This window comes from Gossypium arboreum, chromosome 11, assembly GCF_025698485.1.
Source record: "Gossypium arboreum isolate Shixiya-1 chromosome 11, ASM2569848v2, whole genome shotgun sequence".
Taxonomy (NCBI): Eukaryota; Viridiplantae; Streptophyta; class Magnoliopsida; order Malvales; family Malvaceae; genus Gossypium; species Gossypium arboreum.
The window spans coordinates 108095239-108110137 of NC_069080.1; the positions used below are offsets into that span (position 1 = coordinate 108095239).

The 14899-nt window shown below is 28.5% G+C and overlaps 1 protein-coding gene across 1 annotated transcript; it reads left to right on the forward strand.

Moving 5' to 3' along the window:
• The first annotated feature begins 2474 nt into the window (after nucleotides 1-2474).
• Nucleotides 2475-5492, forward strand: LOC108472094 (uncharacterized). Its single transcript, XM_053021048.1, has 5 exons — nucleotides 2475-2638; nucleotides 2758-2850; nucleotides 4730-4803; nucleotides 4941-5032; nucleotides 5104-5492. Exons 2-5 carry the CDS (start codon nucleotides 2816-2818, stop codon nucleotides 5365-5367), a joined length of 465 nt encoding a protein of 154 aa, XP_052877008.1. The 5' UTR covers nucleotides 2475-2638; nucleotides 2758-2815; the 3' UTR covers nucleotides 5368-5492.
• The last annotated feature ends 9407 nt before the right edge of the window (nucleotides 5493-14899 follow it).

Genomic DNA, 14899 nt, shown 5'->3' on the forward strand with positions numbered 1-14899 from the left:
CCCTCACGAACAAAATGCCGTTAAAGTTCACTTTTGTTGTGGTGATCTCTTATTAAATTGCCTTTAGTATTAAACTTTTAAGTCTCAGCTTTTATATATTTTTATAAACTACGATGAATTCTATTTTATTACCATTTATATATTAATAAATATATAATGTTAAAATAAATTTTAAAAATTATAATTATAATAATTTATGAAAAATGACTGCATCAACAACTATAATTTTAAAATTATAATTATAATCATAATCATAATTAATAGACTAATAAATAAATATCTAGAATAAATATAATCATTATAATTTTAAAATATGACATTTTCTATTTCGCTATTCAAAATATGAAAGATTTTTATTTTTAATTAGATTTTAATTTTATTTGAAAAACAGATGAAACTGATTAAAATAATAAAAATAAAGAGTTAATTAAAATTTTAGATTACACCTATAATATTGGATGATTTAAGGAATGCATGTTGTTGAGATTGCACTCTATATTTTAACATATTACACTATTTGAAAATATTAAATTAAGGGATGACCACAATATTGAGAATCCAAATAATGTAATATTATTCTAAAATATAACATTATAAGTGGAATGTTATAATTGACGAACAAAATGCAACCTAAAAATCATTTTGTGTAATACTGGTCTCTTTTAATAATTTTTCTATCATGTCAAAATAAATAAATAATTATTAATATGTAATTTGCCACTTGAACTTATCTAAAAGTATTTAGTTGGTACCTATTTTTCTGGACCTAGTTGGTACTTAAACTTGTATTCCCTCATACACTTTGGTACTTCCACACTAACACCATTAGTTTATGTTGACATGGCACTAACAAGAAATCACATAGTGACACATGATAAACTCTCATTATAGCATATCATAGACATAAATAAAATAAATCTTTAAAATATATAAATTAATAAAATATATATATACTTTTAGATCTAAGAGTGAAACTAGATCCATTTCATATTTACTTTTATTAACTTATATGTTTTAATTCTTTTACAAAATATCATTTTATAATATTATTCTGAAATTGAAAATATATAAAATAAAACTATAATTAATAAAAATATAAAAATTATTTAATGAACTTGGACAAATATGATTATCTAGATTCAAATAAAGGTAGACAAATATTTGTTTGGGTCCATTCTAGATGTGTTTTAGTAATTTTATATATTTTCTTTTTTATAAATATTATTTTGAAAAGTATATAAAAATTATAATTTATAATTTATAAATTTATATGATTTTATAAATTTACTAAAAAGCATAGTTTGAATGAAATTGAACAAATGGTTGTTTAAATTCATTTGAATATGACAATTTGTTTAGGTTTATTCTTGATGTGAATTTTTTACTCTTTTGTTAACTTATATATTCTTAATTTTATATATTTTATAATTTCAAAATAATAATATAAGTAACCTAATATTTATAAAAAAATTAAATATATATAAAATTGTTAGAAATAACACAACTAGAATGAATCTTGACAAATGATAATTCAAGTTCATTCTTGATGTGAAAAAATATATTTTTTACTAATTTAAATATTTTTAAATATTATTTATTTATGACTATTACATATCATAATGATAAGTTGTCACATGTCACCATGTGATTAGTTATCAATATTATGTAAGCACAAATTAACGGTATAGTGTAAAAGTACCAAAGTATGTGAAAGAATACAAATTCAAAAACCAACTAGGTAAGAAAAATTAGATTTTGGACAAATTAAAATGGAAAATAGCAATAAAAAACACTATAAAAGCCCTTATATACTATATATTAGATTGTATTTTTGAGTTCTTTATTGAAAAATTAACTCCTTGGGAGTAAAATAATCCTTTTGATAAATATTTCATCAAAATTTTCTATTAAGTGCTAATCATATAATTGTTTTTGAATGTAAATGATTAATAAGATAAAAATAATTTTATCAAGTGAAATACGATTACCCATTTATATAATTCATCTTTAAAATCAAAACCCGTTTGTTCCCCTCGGTTGAACCCAGTTAAAGAATGTGGTAAGAACACACATGTTTGAATGGTTTTAAAAAACGTGGTAACCAATCTTCTACTCTTTCTCTCTTTTTGATAGACTGCTGTTGAAATATATGAAAAGAAAAATATAGATTAATAGTTATTTACTCGGGCCTGTATCTTTGATTTGGGCTGTTGGGGTCATCTTTGCTTTCGGCTAATAAAAATATTTTAAATTAAAATTTAATTATTAAAATATAAAACAGTTATTAAACTTTTTAAAAATATAAATTTTGGGTAAATGGTAACAATTCAGTAAAATTATATAAAAATTAATTTTCCACCTCATTAACATTTTTAAAAGAAAGATGCAATCTAAAATGAGTCAAATGTAAATAATAATAAAAAAGGAGAAGAATCGTTCGATATAAGCGTTTGACGCAGAAAAAAACTGGGTTCTCGCGCGACATTGCGCGATATCGCGAGTACAGCCCGAAAGCGGGCGAAAGTTTTAAGTAAGTGAGAGGAAAAAGGTGATTGCACTGCTTAGCCGAACCTAGTCTCCCCTTGCTCTTCCTTTTAATAAACCCCATTCTCCCATTACCCTCAAAAACCATCACCAGGTATTTTATTTTCATTTTAATTTTTAAAATTGTACTCAAACTTCTTAGAAATGTAAATGATAATTTGATTTAATTTAATTTTTTGCCCTCATACCCTTAATAATTATTTTTAAATGTAGGATATTGTTTGTTAAATTTTGTTTAATGTCAAATGAGAACAATGAAGGCAGATGAATAATGGTGGAGGAACAGCCACGTCAGAAACAGCGAAGGTTAGAATATTAAGGGTTAGTTTGGTAATGTTTTTAAAAAGTGTCGTGAAAAAGTACTTTTGAGAAGTATTTTTAAAAAATTTAGTTTAAAATTTGAGTGTTTAGTATTGCTGTCAAAAAGTACTTTTGAGAAATAAAATGTCCATTTTAAACATGTTATTATCAAGTAACAAATATACATTTAAATAATATTTAAATTAGTTAATATTATTATATTTTAGTAAGAATATAAAAAATTATTATAACTTTTTGTTAATATTTTAATATATAAAATATAAATTTTAAATATTTTAAGTAATAAATATTAATTATTTATAAAATTTAATTAGAATATATAAACTATATTTTAAATATTTAAATATAACTATTAAATATTTATAATTAGTATTTTAAAAATATTTTTATTTTTAATTAATAATTTTAACACATTTGTAATTAAGTACCAAGAAAAAAAGAGAAGTACTATATTATTGGAGGGGTGAAAAGTAATTAAGCACTAAAAGTGCTTTTGGGAGAGAAAAAGTTAAAAATTTTGGCTTTTCCTTTTCAGAAGTGTTTTTAAAAAGCACTTCTGAAAAGCTAAAAATTTTTGCCAAAAGTAATTTATTCTGTACAACTTTTCTTCTAAAAGTGTTTTTAGAGTTAAAAGTACTTTTGAAAAATAATGCAGAACTGACCCTAAATTATGTCTCACTCAGCAGCGATACACATTTTACTATTCTTTACAGTGTGGTTTAATCACAACTTTTCAGACACTAATTTTTTAACTGCACAAAAACATCCATCCAAAAGACCATAACAATATGAGAAAAATAATAATTAATATAAAATTTAACTTATATTAAAATTATTAATAAAACAAAACCACCGCTATTTACAGGTGGGACTGAAGCATAGCATGTAAATTTCTAGTTTTCTAGTCTGTTGGCCTGGAAGCAGTCGACAACACCATAAAATAGATTTTTTTTATTTAAATTTTTTATAATTTATAAAATTTTAAATTAATAATTATAAAATTATATTTTACTCTCTAAATATTATAAAATTTTAATTTAATATTTTAAAAATTATAAAATATAAACTATTAAAATAAATAAATTATATTTTTATTATTATAAATATATACAATTTAATTCTAACGCCTAAAATTTTTTCCTAACTTAGCTCTATCTAAAAACTTAATTATTGTTTACTATAATAATAATTTTTATATTAATTTTATATAATTTTATATTTAAATCTAAATTATATTATATAATTATATAAGTCACATCAATCCAAATTGTAAATTTCTTTGTCCAATCTAGTACTTAATAAATTTCTTCGTTTGTTTCTAAAATATTTTTTACTAAAATTGGAAATTATATTTGATAAATAAACACAAAAATTTGTAATAATAAAAAAATTGATACATATTTTTCTATATTAAAATGTAAGAAATAAATAAAACAAATTCTGAATTATATAAATTTAAATTAGCTTACTCCGTTTAATATTTGAAAAATTATTAAAACAAAAATATATATTATAATTACGTGGGTTTGAATTAGTAGCAATTAATTTAAAGAATTTTTTTTATCATTTTGAATTTTACAAAAAAACAACTTTTTTATTATTTTCTAATTTTTGCATAACTTTTATTTTTCAATATTAATTTTAAAATTTATAATCAAACACGTTTTTTAAATATTTTCATTTTTAAAAATGAAAATAAAATGATCCTTTTTATTTACTTCAACCCCGAAGAGCCTTAATTACTTCCGTTACAAGTTTAAAAAAAAAAGAACTTTCTATTTGATTTTAGTAAGAAAATCATTATTAGAAACTTGTATGTCCGTAGCCTTTGCAACATCTCCGCTTTTTCCTTGTATTGCTACAGTTCATTTGGGGGCTTTTCGGAAAGAGATGAGAAAGCAGGCATTAAGAAATCTTCATCTTTTGGGGCAAAAACTGGTGAGGTTTCTTCCCCCTCTCTCTTTTGTTTTCAATTTCTTATTTGGTGCTCGAAACCTTTTTAAAAAAAAAAAAAACTTTGATACATAGAAAACCAAATGATCAGCTAATATAACTAAAGATTTGTATGTATACAGAGAACCCAAGAGGAAAAACAAAGATAAGGAAAAAGGTGGAAAGCAGCGGCAGAATTTCAAAGAAAAAGCTAAACAACTTGAAAGTATTCAAGGTTAGATGGATTGATGATGTTGTGGTTAATAATATGAAATGTTCTTGATGTTTGGATTTTGTCCAAAACAGAAAGCAAAGAAAAGAATTAGGAAGGTAGAAGTTGAGATTGCGGAAATGAAAGGCTATACAAAGTGCTTGAAACAGTGGATAATGGAGGAAACAACAATCATGGAAAGTGCGATCCTAGAGATGGAAATAGAAGTTGGTCGGGTGAAGAGAATGAATGGGATGCTCTCTTTAAACGACCAAATTATCAATGATTATATTAAGAGAATGTTAGGTGTTTTTGAAGCTGAGGATCACCTTGTTTCATCACTAAATTCCAATCTCTGAAACCCTTAGCATGAATAAGAAAAGCTTTACGAAGCAATGATACCATCAAGTTTAATAACTTGTAGACAAGTGTTCTGATTTATGAATCCAGGTTTTATCAACTTTTGATTTTTCTTTTTTAGTTATTTTTAGATTGGGTGGGAGGAAACACTATTACTATATATTGAAGACAGAATTTAGTTTATAAAATGAGGTGGAAAAAATGGCAATGGGTTCAGAGTGTTAAGGAATGAATCCTAGTGTTTCCTCTTCTATTTTTTTTATTAAAATTTATTAAGCATATCAATTTAAATTTGTTTATTTTTTTAAGGAATTAAAATTAAAAGTTTAAATAAAGTCGCAAATTTTTAAAATATAATTAATATGAGGCACTTTAATAAGTAAATTTATCATGTAGTAAACTTGGTCTAAAATGTCTTACTATGTATAATGACGCAAGATTAATTTGACAAAATTGATGTTGAAATAAGTCTATAAACCAAACAACAAAATAAATAAACAAGGCTTTCCAAATTATATCGGTAATTAAATAAGTCAAATTATCGATCTAATCGATTTAATCGGTTTAATTAAATAATTAATTCAAAAATAAAATATTAGAAAAATAGAAACAATGATATGTTCAATAAGTTTGATTACTCGATTCAACCAGTTCACGAATCAATTAATTTAACTCTTATTTTGGACTAATACTTAAGTCGGTTTTCAATTCGATCAATCGATCTAATCAAATTATAGAAACAATGTTAACAGAGAAAAACTTCATGCTTACTAGTACTAGTATGAAGGATTGCCATGAAGTTGTTGGGTCCAATTCAAAAGTAAGATTAAATAGGAATAAATTTTAAAATTATACATTAACTTTGATTTAATATATAATCAGTGGTGAATTTAGGGGATAGCAAGGGGCCCAGCCCTCCTAAAATGAAAAATTTTCATTTAGGCCTCTTAAAATTTTTATTTTGTAATGGTAAAATTGCACTTTACACTCTAAATGATAAAAATTTGATTTAATCCTTTAAAATTATAAATATATAGACTATTAAAATAGTAAATTTATATTTTACTATCGTAAAATTATACAATTTAATTTCAGCCCCCTCAAAAATTTTCTGGCTTTGCCCTGTATGTATATATAAATTTTAATTTTGTGTAATTTTATATATGAAATTTTAATTTGATCTGATTCTAACAAATTATTAACACAAATATTGATAAAACATCATTTACATTTATATATTGTATACACAAATAGACATGTTTATCCAATCTAAAAATAATTTGATATATTTATTTCTTTAAATGTGTATAATTGAATCAAAATGAAAGTTTCATTTATATAGTTGAATCACAATCAAATTTTCATAAGTACAATTGCAGTTGTTGGGAATTGACCCGATTAAGCAACGAACAAGTAAAAATAGCGGAAGAAATTGAGAAATTGAATGTTCAAATTTAACGTGGAAAAACCCCTCAAAAAAGCATAAAAAACCACGGATAAAGATAATTTTACTATAATGGAAAAAGAACGAATAGTACAAAAGATGGAGATAAAAACTAAATCCCGAAAGAACCCTCAAAACTTAAACACCAAATTCTCCAAAAGTGTTATGAGTTCTAATCTTTTAAATGGTGTGTTTTCTAAAATTGTAAAAGAGCCTATTTATAAGCTAAATTCGTAGGTCAAATAAATTATGCTAATAAATGTTAAATATATTATACTAATAAATACTAAATCTTCTAAAAAGAAAATATATTTTGTTTAACTTGACTTGCAAGCAATCTCTTAGAATTTGGGTCACACAACTTTAACAATCTTCCACCTTGACATGAATTCTCACAACACCATCTTTGCCAAAGCCCGCCATGGGCCTATTTTAAACTATGTATGGAATTAACTAAGTCAAATATGTGCTTAGAAGTTGGAAGACTTCTAGCATTCGACTTGTGCACTGCCAAATCAAAAATAACACATGTCTAATTTTTACAGACACAATGCCCTTACTTTTCCAAACTTGCATCCAAAAGAGAACCTCTATTCAACAAAACAGTCATACATTTTTCCCTCCTATGACCAAGTAGCTTCCGCTCTAAATGAGTTGACTTCAACTCCATAATGGACGAGGGACATCCAGTTTCATCGGTCACTATAGAACCTTCCAGAATATAAAGATTGTCTATTATTTTACCTTTTAAGAAAACGAGATCCCCACGAGACAATTTAATGCTGCTTGACTCAATGTTGATTCTGCAACCTTTCGAGTCTAAAATACTCAAGTAGATGAGATTCTTTTGTAAATCAAGTACATACCTTACATCTGAGAGTGTCTAATCATCCAATCGTGCATCATAATTTTAACAATACCAATACCAATTACCTTAGTGGATGAATCGTTTCACATGCGTACAACTCCACCTTCAACCGAACTGTTTGTGGAGAATCATTCTCTATTGGAACACATGCAGAGCTCGGAGCTATCGCTTGTTGACACTAACAAGAAATCATCACCGCTTTCGTGGGCCAAATTAGCACCAGCTACATCTTTCTCGTTACTTTTAGCAGCCCTTTTATTTTTCAGTTTATAACAATTTGTTTTGACAAGACCTTACTTCTTACAATAGTGACACCTTTTGTCTCACTTCTTTGGTGCTACCAAAATGGAAGCTTGCATATCTATCTTACTATCCGAACCAAACTCATTGTTGGGTTTGCCTTTACTCAACAAATGACTCTTCACATTCTCGAACGAGAGTTTGTCTCTGTCATTAATTAGGGTCTCCCTAAAAGACTTGTATGAAGAGGATAGAGAGCACAATAATAGCATAGCCTGATCTTCGTCTTCAATCTTAACCTCAACATTCTTTAAATTATTCAAAAGAGTAATAGATTAACTAATGTGATCTCTAATAAGATCACATTCATTCATGCGAAACGTAAATAGACGTTGTTTCAACACTAAACGATTAGGTAGAGACTTAGTCACATAAAGAGTTTCTAACATTTTTTACAAGGCAAATGAGGTTTTCTCCATTAATACCTCCTGCAATATCCTATTCACAAGGCACAACTGGATTGCAGATAAGACCTTTTTATCAAGCTTTTCACATTTTATTTGATCTAGATTCTTAGGTTTTTTCTTGGTAATGATATTTTTCAAGTTGGTTTGAACTAGAATTGTCATCATCTAAACTTGCCACAGATTGAAATCTATGGCACCATTGAACTTCTCAATGTCAAACCTTATTGCTGCCATTTCTAAATGGGTTGATTTATGAAGAATTAAAGTAGCTCTGATACCATTTGTTGGGAATTAACCTATTAAGTAACGAACAAGTACAAATAATGAAAGAAATTAAGAAATTGAACACACAAATTTAACGTGGAAAACCCCCTCAAAAGGATAAAAATCACGAGTAAAGATAATTTTACTATAATGGGAAAAGAACGAAGAATACAAAAAATGAAGATAAAAACTAAATCCTAAAACTCGAAATTAATGAACCCTCAAAATATTTTCTAAGATTGTAAAAGAGCCTATTTATAAGCTAAATTCGTAGGTTAAATAAATTATGCTAATCAATGCTAAATGTGTTATACTAATAAATACTAAATCTTCTAAAAAGAAAATATATTTTGTTTAACTTGACTTGCAAGCAATCTCTTAGAATTTGAGTGACACAACTCTAACAATAGCAAATAATCCTAAGTTCATGTATAATTTTGAGATTTGTCTCTAACAAATTACCTTTTATTTTCTTTTGGATTTAAAGAACTTGTGTTCAAGAATCCTAAGTTAAAATAATATTATTACATTATGACACATCAATTATGAGAGTGACAAATAAAATTAAGTAATAAATATATTTGGCCATTGTATTTTTATTTTTGAAATTTGGTCATTTTACATTTTAGATTTTAAAAATCAGGAACAACTAGTAACGCTATTAACTTTATTAAAATTTAGGTTCATTACAACGCCCTTTTTTTAGTTAAATGGGTTACCAAGTGAATTTTTTCTATATTTAAAAATGTCACACGAAAAATTTAAAAGTAACAGAACTAATTTTTTTTAGAAATAAAAAATGTGGCATGTGTTTGAAACTGAAACATCTCTAGTCCCACCTCACCAACGCTGATATCAGAACTTCTTGTTCTACAAAGGGGGAGGGCTACTCCCGACTTCCTTCCCACATCCAAATGCTTTCCCAATACCTTCGTCCTCAATACCTCCCTATTGCTTCTTTAATTTCTTCGCTTATATATATAATCATGGATGCTCTGCAATTTGATGCTCAATTATCTCAAATTCATTCTTCCCTGGACATGGCTACAATCCATATCCAGGTGAGAAAGAAATTGATAGAATTGAGTATCGATGTAGAAAATCATCATTAACTACTTCAATTTCTAATTTTTTAAATTTTTTGTTAAACTAAGCCTTATTAGATAATATGTTTTGATATAACAAATTAAAGTGTTTTGAATAAAATTAAAGTTGAGCAATTTCATAAAAATCAAGTTGAAATGGTTTCAATTAAGTCATATATTTTCAATATGTTTTAACCATTTTCAAAAGAATTAGAATTGCTCCAAGACAAAAAAAGTATCGACACTTTTTGTTTAAGTATCGATATTTTACAAGATATCGATACAAAATTGACATTCTGCTATTTTCAAACCCTGGTAGGTATCGATCCAGTATTAATACTTTTATTAAGGTATCGATATTTCTACTCCAATAGTCACTGAAATCAATATTAATTACAAAAAATATTGATACCCTTTTAGTAGGTACTGATACTCATTGTTGCAGGTGAAGTAATGACTTTGTATTTCATCCCCAACAGCTATATTCACTTATACAACAACCACAACAGTTGCAAATCAATTAGAGGGTATAAATATCATCTTCGAAAGGTTTCGCAACAACAAGAAACATGTGCAAATCTTAAATATCAATAAAAACAACCTAGAACTTAATTCTTTCATGCATTTTCTTGTAAACATGTGTGAGCTTTCATTGTATTCATTTAGCTAAAATGTTCTTCTTTATATTTGTGTTTAATTGGCAAACATCCTAATCTTATAAGGATTGTTTCCTTTTTTGCTTATTTGTTTCTCTTCGAGAAAAGGTTAATTCTTAAGGTTTGGATAGAAACCTTATGGGAGTTGTATCTTAAGATTTTAGACCATAAATCTTAAGATAGATTGTAAGGTTAAACATTATCATCAAAGGTTGCCAAATTAGTGAATTTGGGAAAATCCTTAGTAGTGGTAAGCTGAAGTAGTGGAGTAAGCAATTGGGGCCGAACCACTATAAATAATTGTGTTCTTTGTTGCATATTTTTCATTGCTTCCACCATAATTTCTCAAAGGCCAATTCAACCTCCCTATCGATGATTTCGAGTTTATCCTTCCGAGCTAAAATTTTAGTTTCAGCATCTCTTTATTTATATTTATATTTAACTTAAAGCTATAGTTTTGTCAATATATGACCAGGAAGTGGTGTTTTGCATGTTGTGTATGTATGTGTGTACATCAATATGGTAAAAGATGATTCCATTTTTTTATATCATTTGATCTTTACCTGTAAGTTCATATAAATTATTTGAATCTAGCTCGGTTGTTAAAAGCTTGATTGTATATCGACAACATCAAGACTTAAATCAATTTTCTCTGAACTTTAATCTATTTAATAGACTACTTTATGAATATTGCAGCTTTAATTTTTATAAAATATGATCAATTGTTTCTGCATTGTTGTGGCAAGAATTATATTTTTGTTTGGTAAAAGAAAATAATCAATTGTTAAACCAAACAAGATATTGATAGAAAATTAAAAGCTAAACACATGCCGAATATTGTATTTATAATTTTATAAAAACATGTAAGTTTACATGAAAGAATGAATTGCATTCAGGCTAGCCTCTTTAGATAGTAAATTACAAAAATCTACTATGTTTATCTTATAGGATTGGTGCTTTTGAAATGAATGTATAATTATCATTTGAATCAAATAACTCCCAATTGAATTAAATGGTTGTTGCACTCATTACCGACAAATTAAATAATAATAATTGAAATCCAACTTGAAACATTTATATTTTTCTTTCTCAAGTTTTTTAAATCTAGAAAAGAAAAAGATAGATTATAAATATTTTGGTTCTGTGATAACATATATATTAATTAAGATCAAGGAAAAAGATGAAAAGGTAAGTCGCTTATTCTTTTTTCGATAAAAAGTATGTTTAGGTGAATTACTTTTCACAAATATGATGGATTGATTTGAATTAATTAAATGGCATGGGCCGCATCATAGAGACACGCAAGAACTCGCGCAGATTTGTGGATTGTAGTCGATAATCGCGACGTTGTCACATTATTATGGTGGGTCTATTTGGCATTACGCGATCACACAGCTGTGGAAGACTTTTTGTCATTAACACTGCAATGCTTGCGAGATGTGGGGTTATTGAGGTGGGTCTATTTTTCATTATTCACTCACAAGATTACGGAAGGTTTAAGTGATCAACATGCGATAAGCGTACAAGGTGATTTTATCATAGTGGTGTCTATTTGTCATTACTCGTATGATTCCTATGGACTTCTAGTTGTCCATAGTACAAGTGTCAACTTTCGTCTCGTGTTTCATGTAACCTTAGGCATTCCTTTCGATGCAAACACGTTTAAGTCAGCTTAACCACCAAACAATTGATGATTCACAAAGAATTCCTCCAATGCGCCAATTTATATAACGGAAGCAACTTAGCCAAAAGAAGGCACAAAAGAACAGAAAGCAATAGAAAACTGTGCACGATGGGTGTTTGAGTAAATGCTCTAAATTGTATTACTTTCTCTCAAAGAATACAAGATACAATGAAAGAATAAAGTGAGTTACAAGTGATGGGGAAGCTCTCAATTTATAGTTGAGCTCTCTCAAAACCAACTGTCTAGATTAAGTTACATCGACGAACGAGATTAGTTTATCCCTTAAATTAAGGGATTTACAAGATTACATAATCAATTTACATAATCAAATCCAATCTAATCTTACAAAATATAATTCCATTCAATCTTCTAACATTAGTTTCTCTATTTACCAAGGTAGCCTATGCTGCCATAACTTTATTATTGGGCTACCCAAGCTTTAATTTGACAAGGTTCTCCAATAGCTCTTTGAATCGGGCAAGCTCTTGTGAGAAAAATGGTTTACATGTCAATGATAGACCTTCATGGGATACCTTGTGTACGATGGTCATGGGCTTTGAACTGCGACCTGTGACATTCTCCCCCACCCATTCTCAGAATGCCTTCATTTTGCCTTCTAAATGGCACTAACTTGATTCGTCTCGATCTCGTCTCAACGCCTTAGCATTTTCTCAACTAGTCTCAATATCGGGTCATCCCTTCTTTTAGAATTTTTTTCTCGACTTTTATCATCTCTTAACTCAAACCATCTCACTCATTAGTACATTTCAATAGCAATAAGCAACGGCTCTCTCTTGCCCACATTCTAACTCACTTCGAACTGGATCCATTTGATTTACACCAGTTGACCTCAAATTGCCAGTCCTTTGGCCTCATTATTTAAGAACATTGAAAGGGCCTCTACGTTCTTACGAAGCTAACAAGCTACAAAACACTACTATGGTGTTTAGAATGTACCTTACTCATTACATTTACTTGAGTTAACTGCCCAACTTGCATCACCACTTTCCCAAAGTTTGATGCACAACTCACATTTCCCATAAGTGGTACCTTTTCTGATGAATCAATAGAAGTGAGCCTCATTGATCCTCACTTGAAAGCTTGCATCACTACTTTTTCCTCTAAGTCTGATGCTAAACTCGCCTCTTTCATGGGTGGAAGCTTCACCGATAACTCGAAAAACTCTATCACTTTCCTTTAATTCAGCCCCATTGGTCCTAGCTTCAATTTTTTTTATTGTCACTTTTTCCCCTAAGTCCAATGATAAGTTCACCTCTTTCTTGGGTAGAATCCTTTCCGATGACTCAACGAGCTCCAATGTTGCTTTTTCTTTGAACACAGCTTGTTTTGGATAGTTCTGCAACTCATGTGAACCACGGTAAAAGAAGCACTTTACTCGCTTCTTTTTGCTCTTTTTTACCTTATTAGCTTCGAATTTTTCGTTACTCGAACTAAGTTTCTTGGGCTCCTTGTCTGATGCATCATTCCCTTTGATGGTAGACTTTCTTGGATATTTCCACAACCTATGCGGACCATGACACAAGAAGCACTCCACTGGCTTCTTCTCATTTTTAGCTTCCTTGGCTTCGGCACCTCTTGCGCTCAAACCAAGTCTCATGGCCTTACTTCCAACTTGTCCTTCTTAGAAAGCGCGAATTTCTCTAGACATTTCTTCTATAAATGTGGACTGTCACAAAGAAAGCATTTGATCTTGCCCTCTTTTTGTTGGGTTTCTTCTTCTCAACTTGTGGTTTTCTATTGCCACCATCATTGAGGTTACCATTTCCATCATCTGTAACACCCCGTAACCCTTATCTGTCATTGAAATAGGGTTATGAGCATTATCGAACATTTTAGAATAAATATGAACAATCATATAATAATATAACATACACATCTAAAACATGTCCAATAATTAACCTAATGACTTAACCAATGTATCAATATAGGTATTTTACAAATACTTACTAAATTTATTTAACTTCATTTAAACCAATTCAAATTAAAACCAAATTTCAACCTAAAATTTTTATATGTTAAATTCATTCATACTTAAACTAAAACATACCATTTTATAATCTCAACATAGCTCATAAACTTATACATATAATCAACTAAAATCATCTTATATCATCACTACAACCATTTCTCAAAATAACATACATATGACATGTAACGCCCTAAAAATTTATATTTTGGTTTTGTGGAATTGTAACACAACTGTGTATCTGCTTCAGTGGTTAAGTGTTCTGGGTGTGTGTGAGAGGTCCCAAGTTCTAGCTTTGTTTTTGGTAAATTTTGGTATTTTCTTGAATTAAGCCTTATACTTGAGCAGTGGGCTTATATTAAATTATTGGTAAAATCATATCAGAATGGGTCTGTTGGTCTGTTGGTTAATACTTGTGTTGGTGTGGTGGAAGTCTAGAGTTTGAATCCCTACGCGAGCATGGGAGCTTACTTTTGCTTGTTTGACCGAGAGAGTTTCGGTCAATCAGAAATTCTGAGGAGTTGGCTGGTAGTGGGTTAGTGGAGAGATAATTAAGGGATTAGGGAAAATATCATATCTTATATTGTTTTACGAAAATTTCGGTTGCCATTTCCAAGTTCTAAATTTTTTTTCAAAGTTCTCTTTTGGTTCTGTCGTTTCTTTTTTTCCCACTTTCGGTATTGTGTTCTTGTCGGTTCTTGTACTTTTTTTTGTCATTTCAGTTTCCATCGTGTTATCGGGTAAGTGAAGTTCTCTTTCTCGTTAACTTGCATTTTTAACATCGTTCATTGGGGTTATCTCTGTGTTATGGATAGCAGCGCGTCGAGAAGAGCTTC

Coding starts and splice junctions, on each gene's coding strand:
- LOC108472094 (XM_053021048.1), top strand. CDS start 2,816: ATGGTGGAGGAACAGCCACGTCAGAAACAGCGAAG. Junction 2,851..4,729: donor CCACGTCAGAAACAGCGAAG/GTTAGAATATTA, acceptor GTATTGCTACAG/TTCATTTGGGGGCTTTTCGG. Junction 5,033..5,103: donor ACAACTTGAAAGTATTCAAG/GTTAGATGGATT, acceptor TGTCCAAAACAG/AAAGCAAAGAAAAGAATTAG.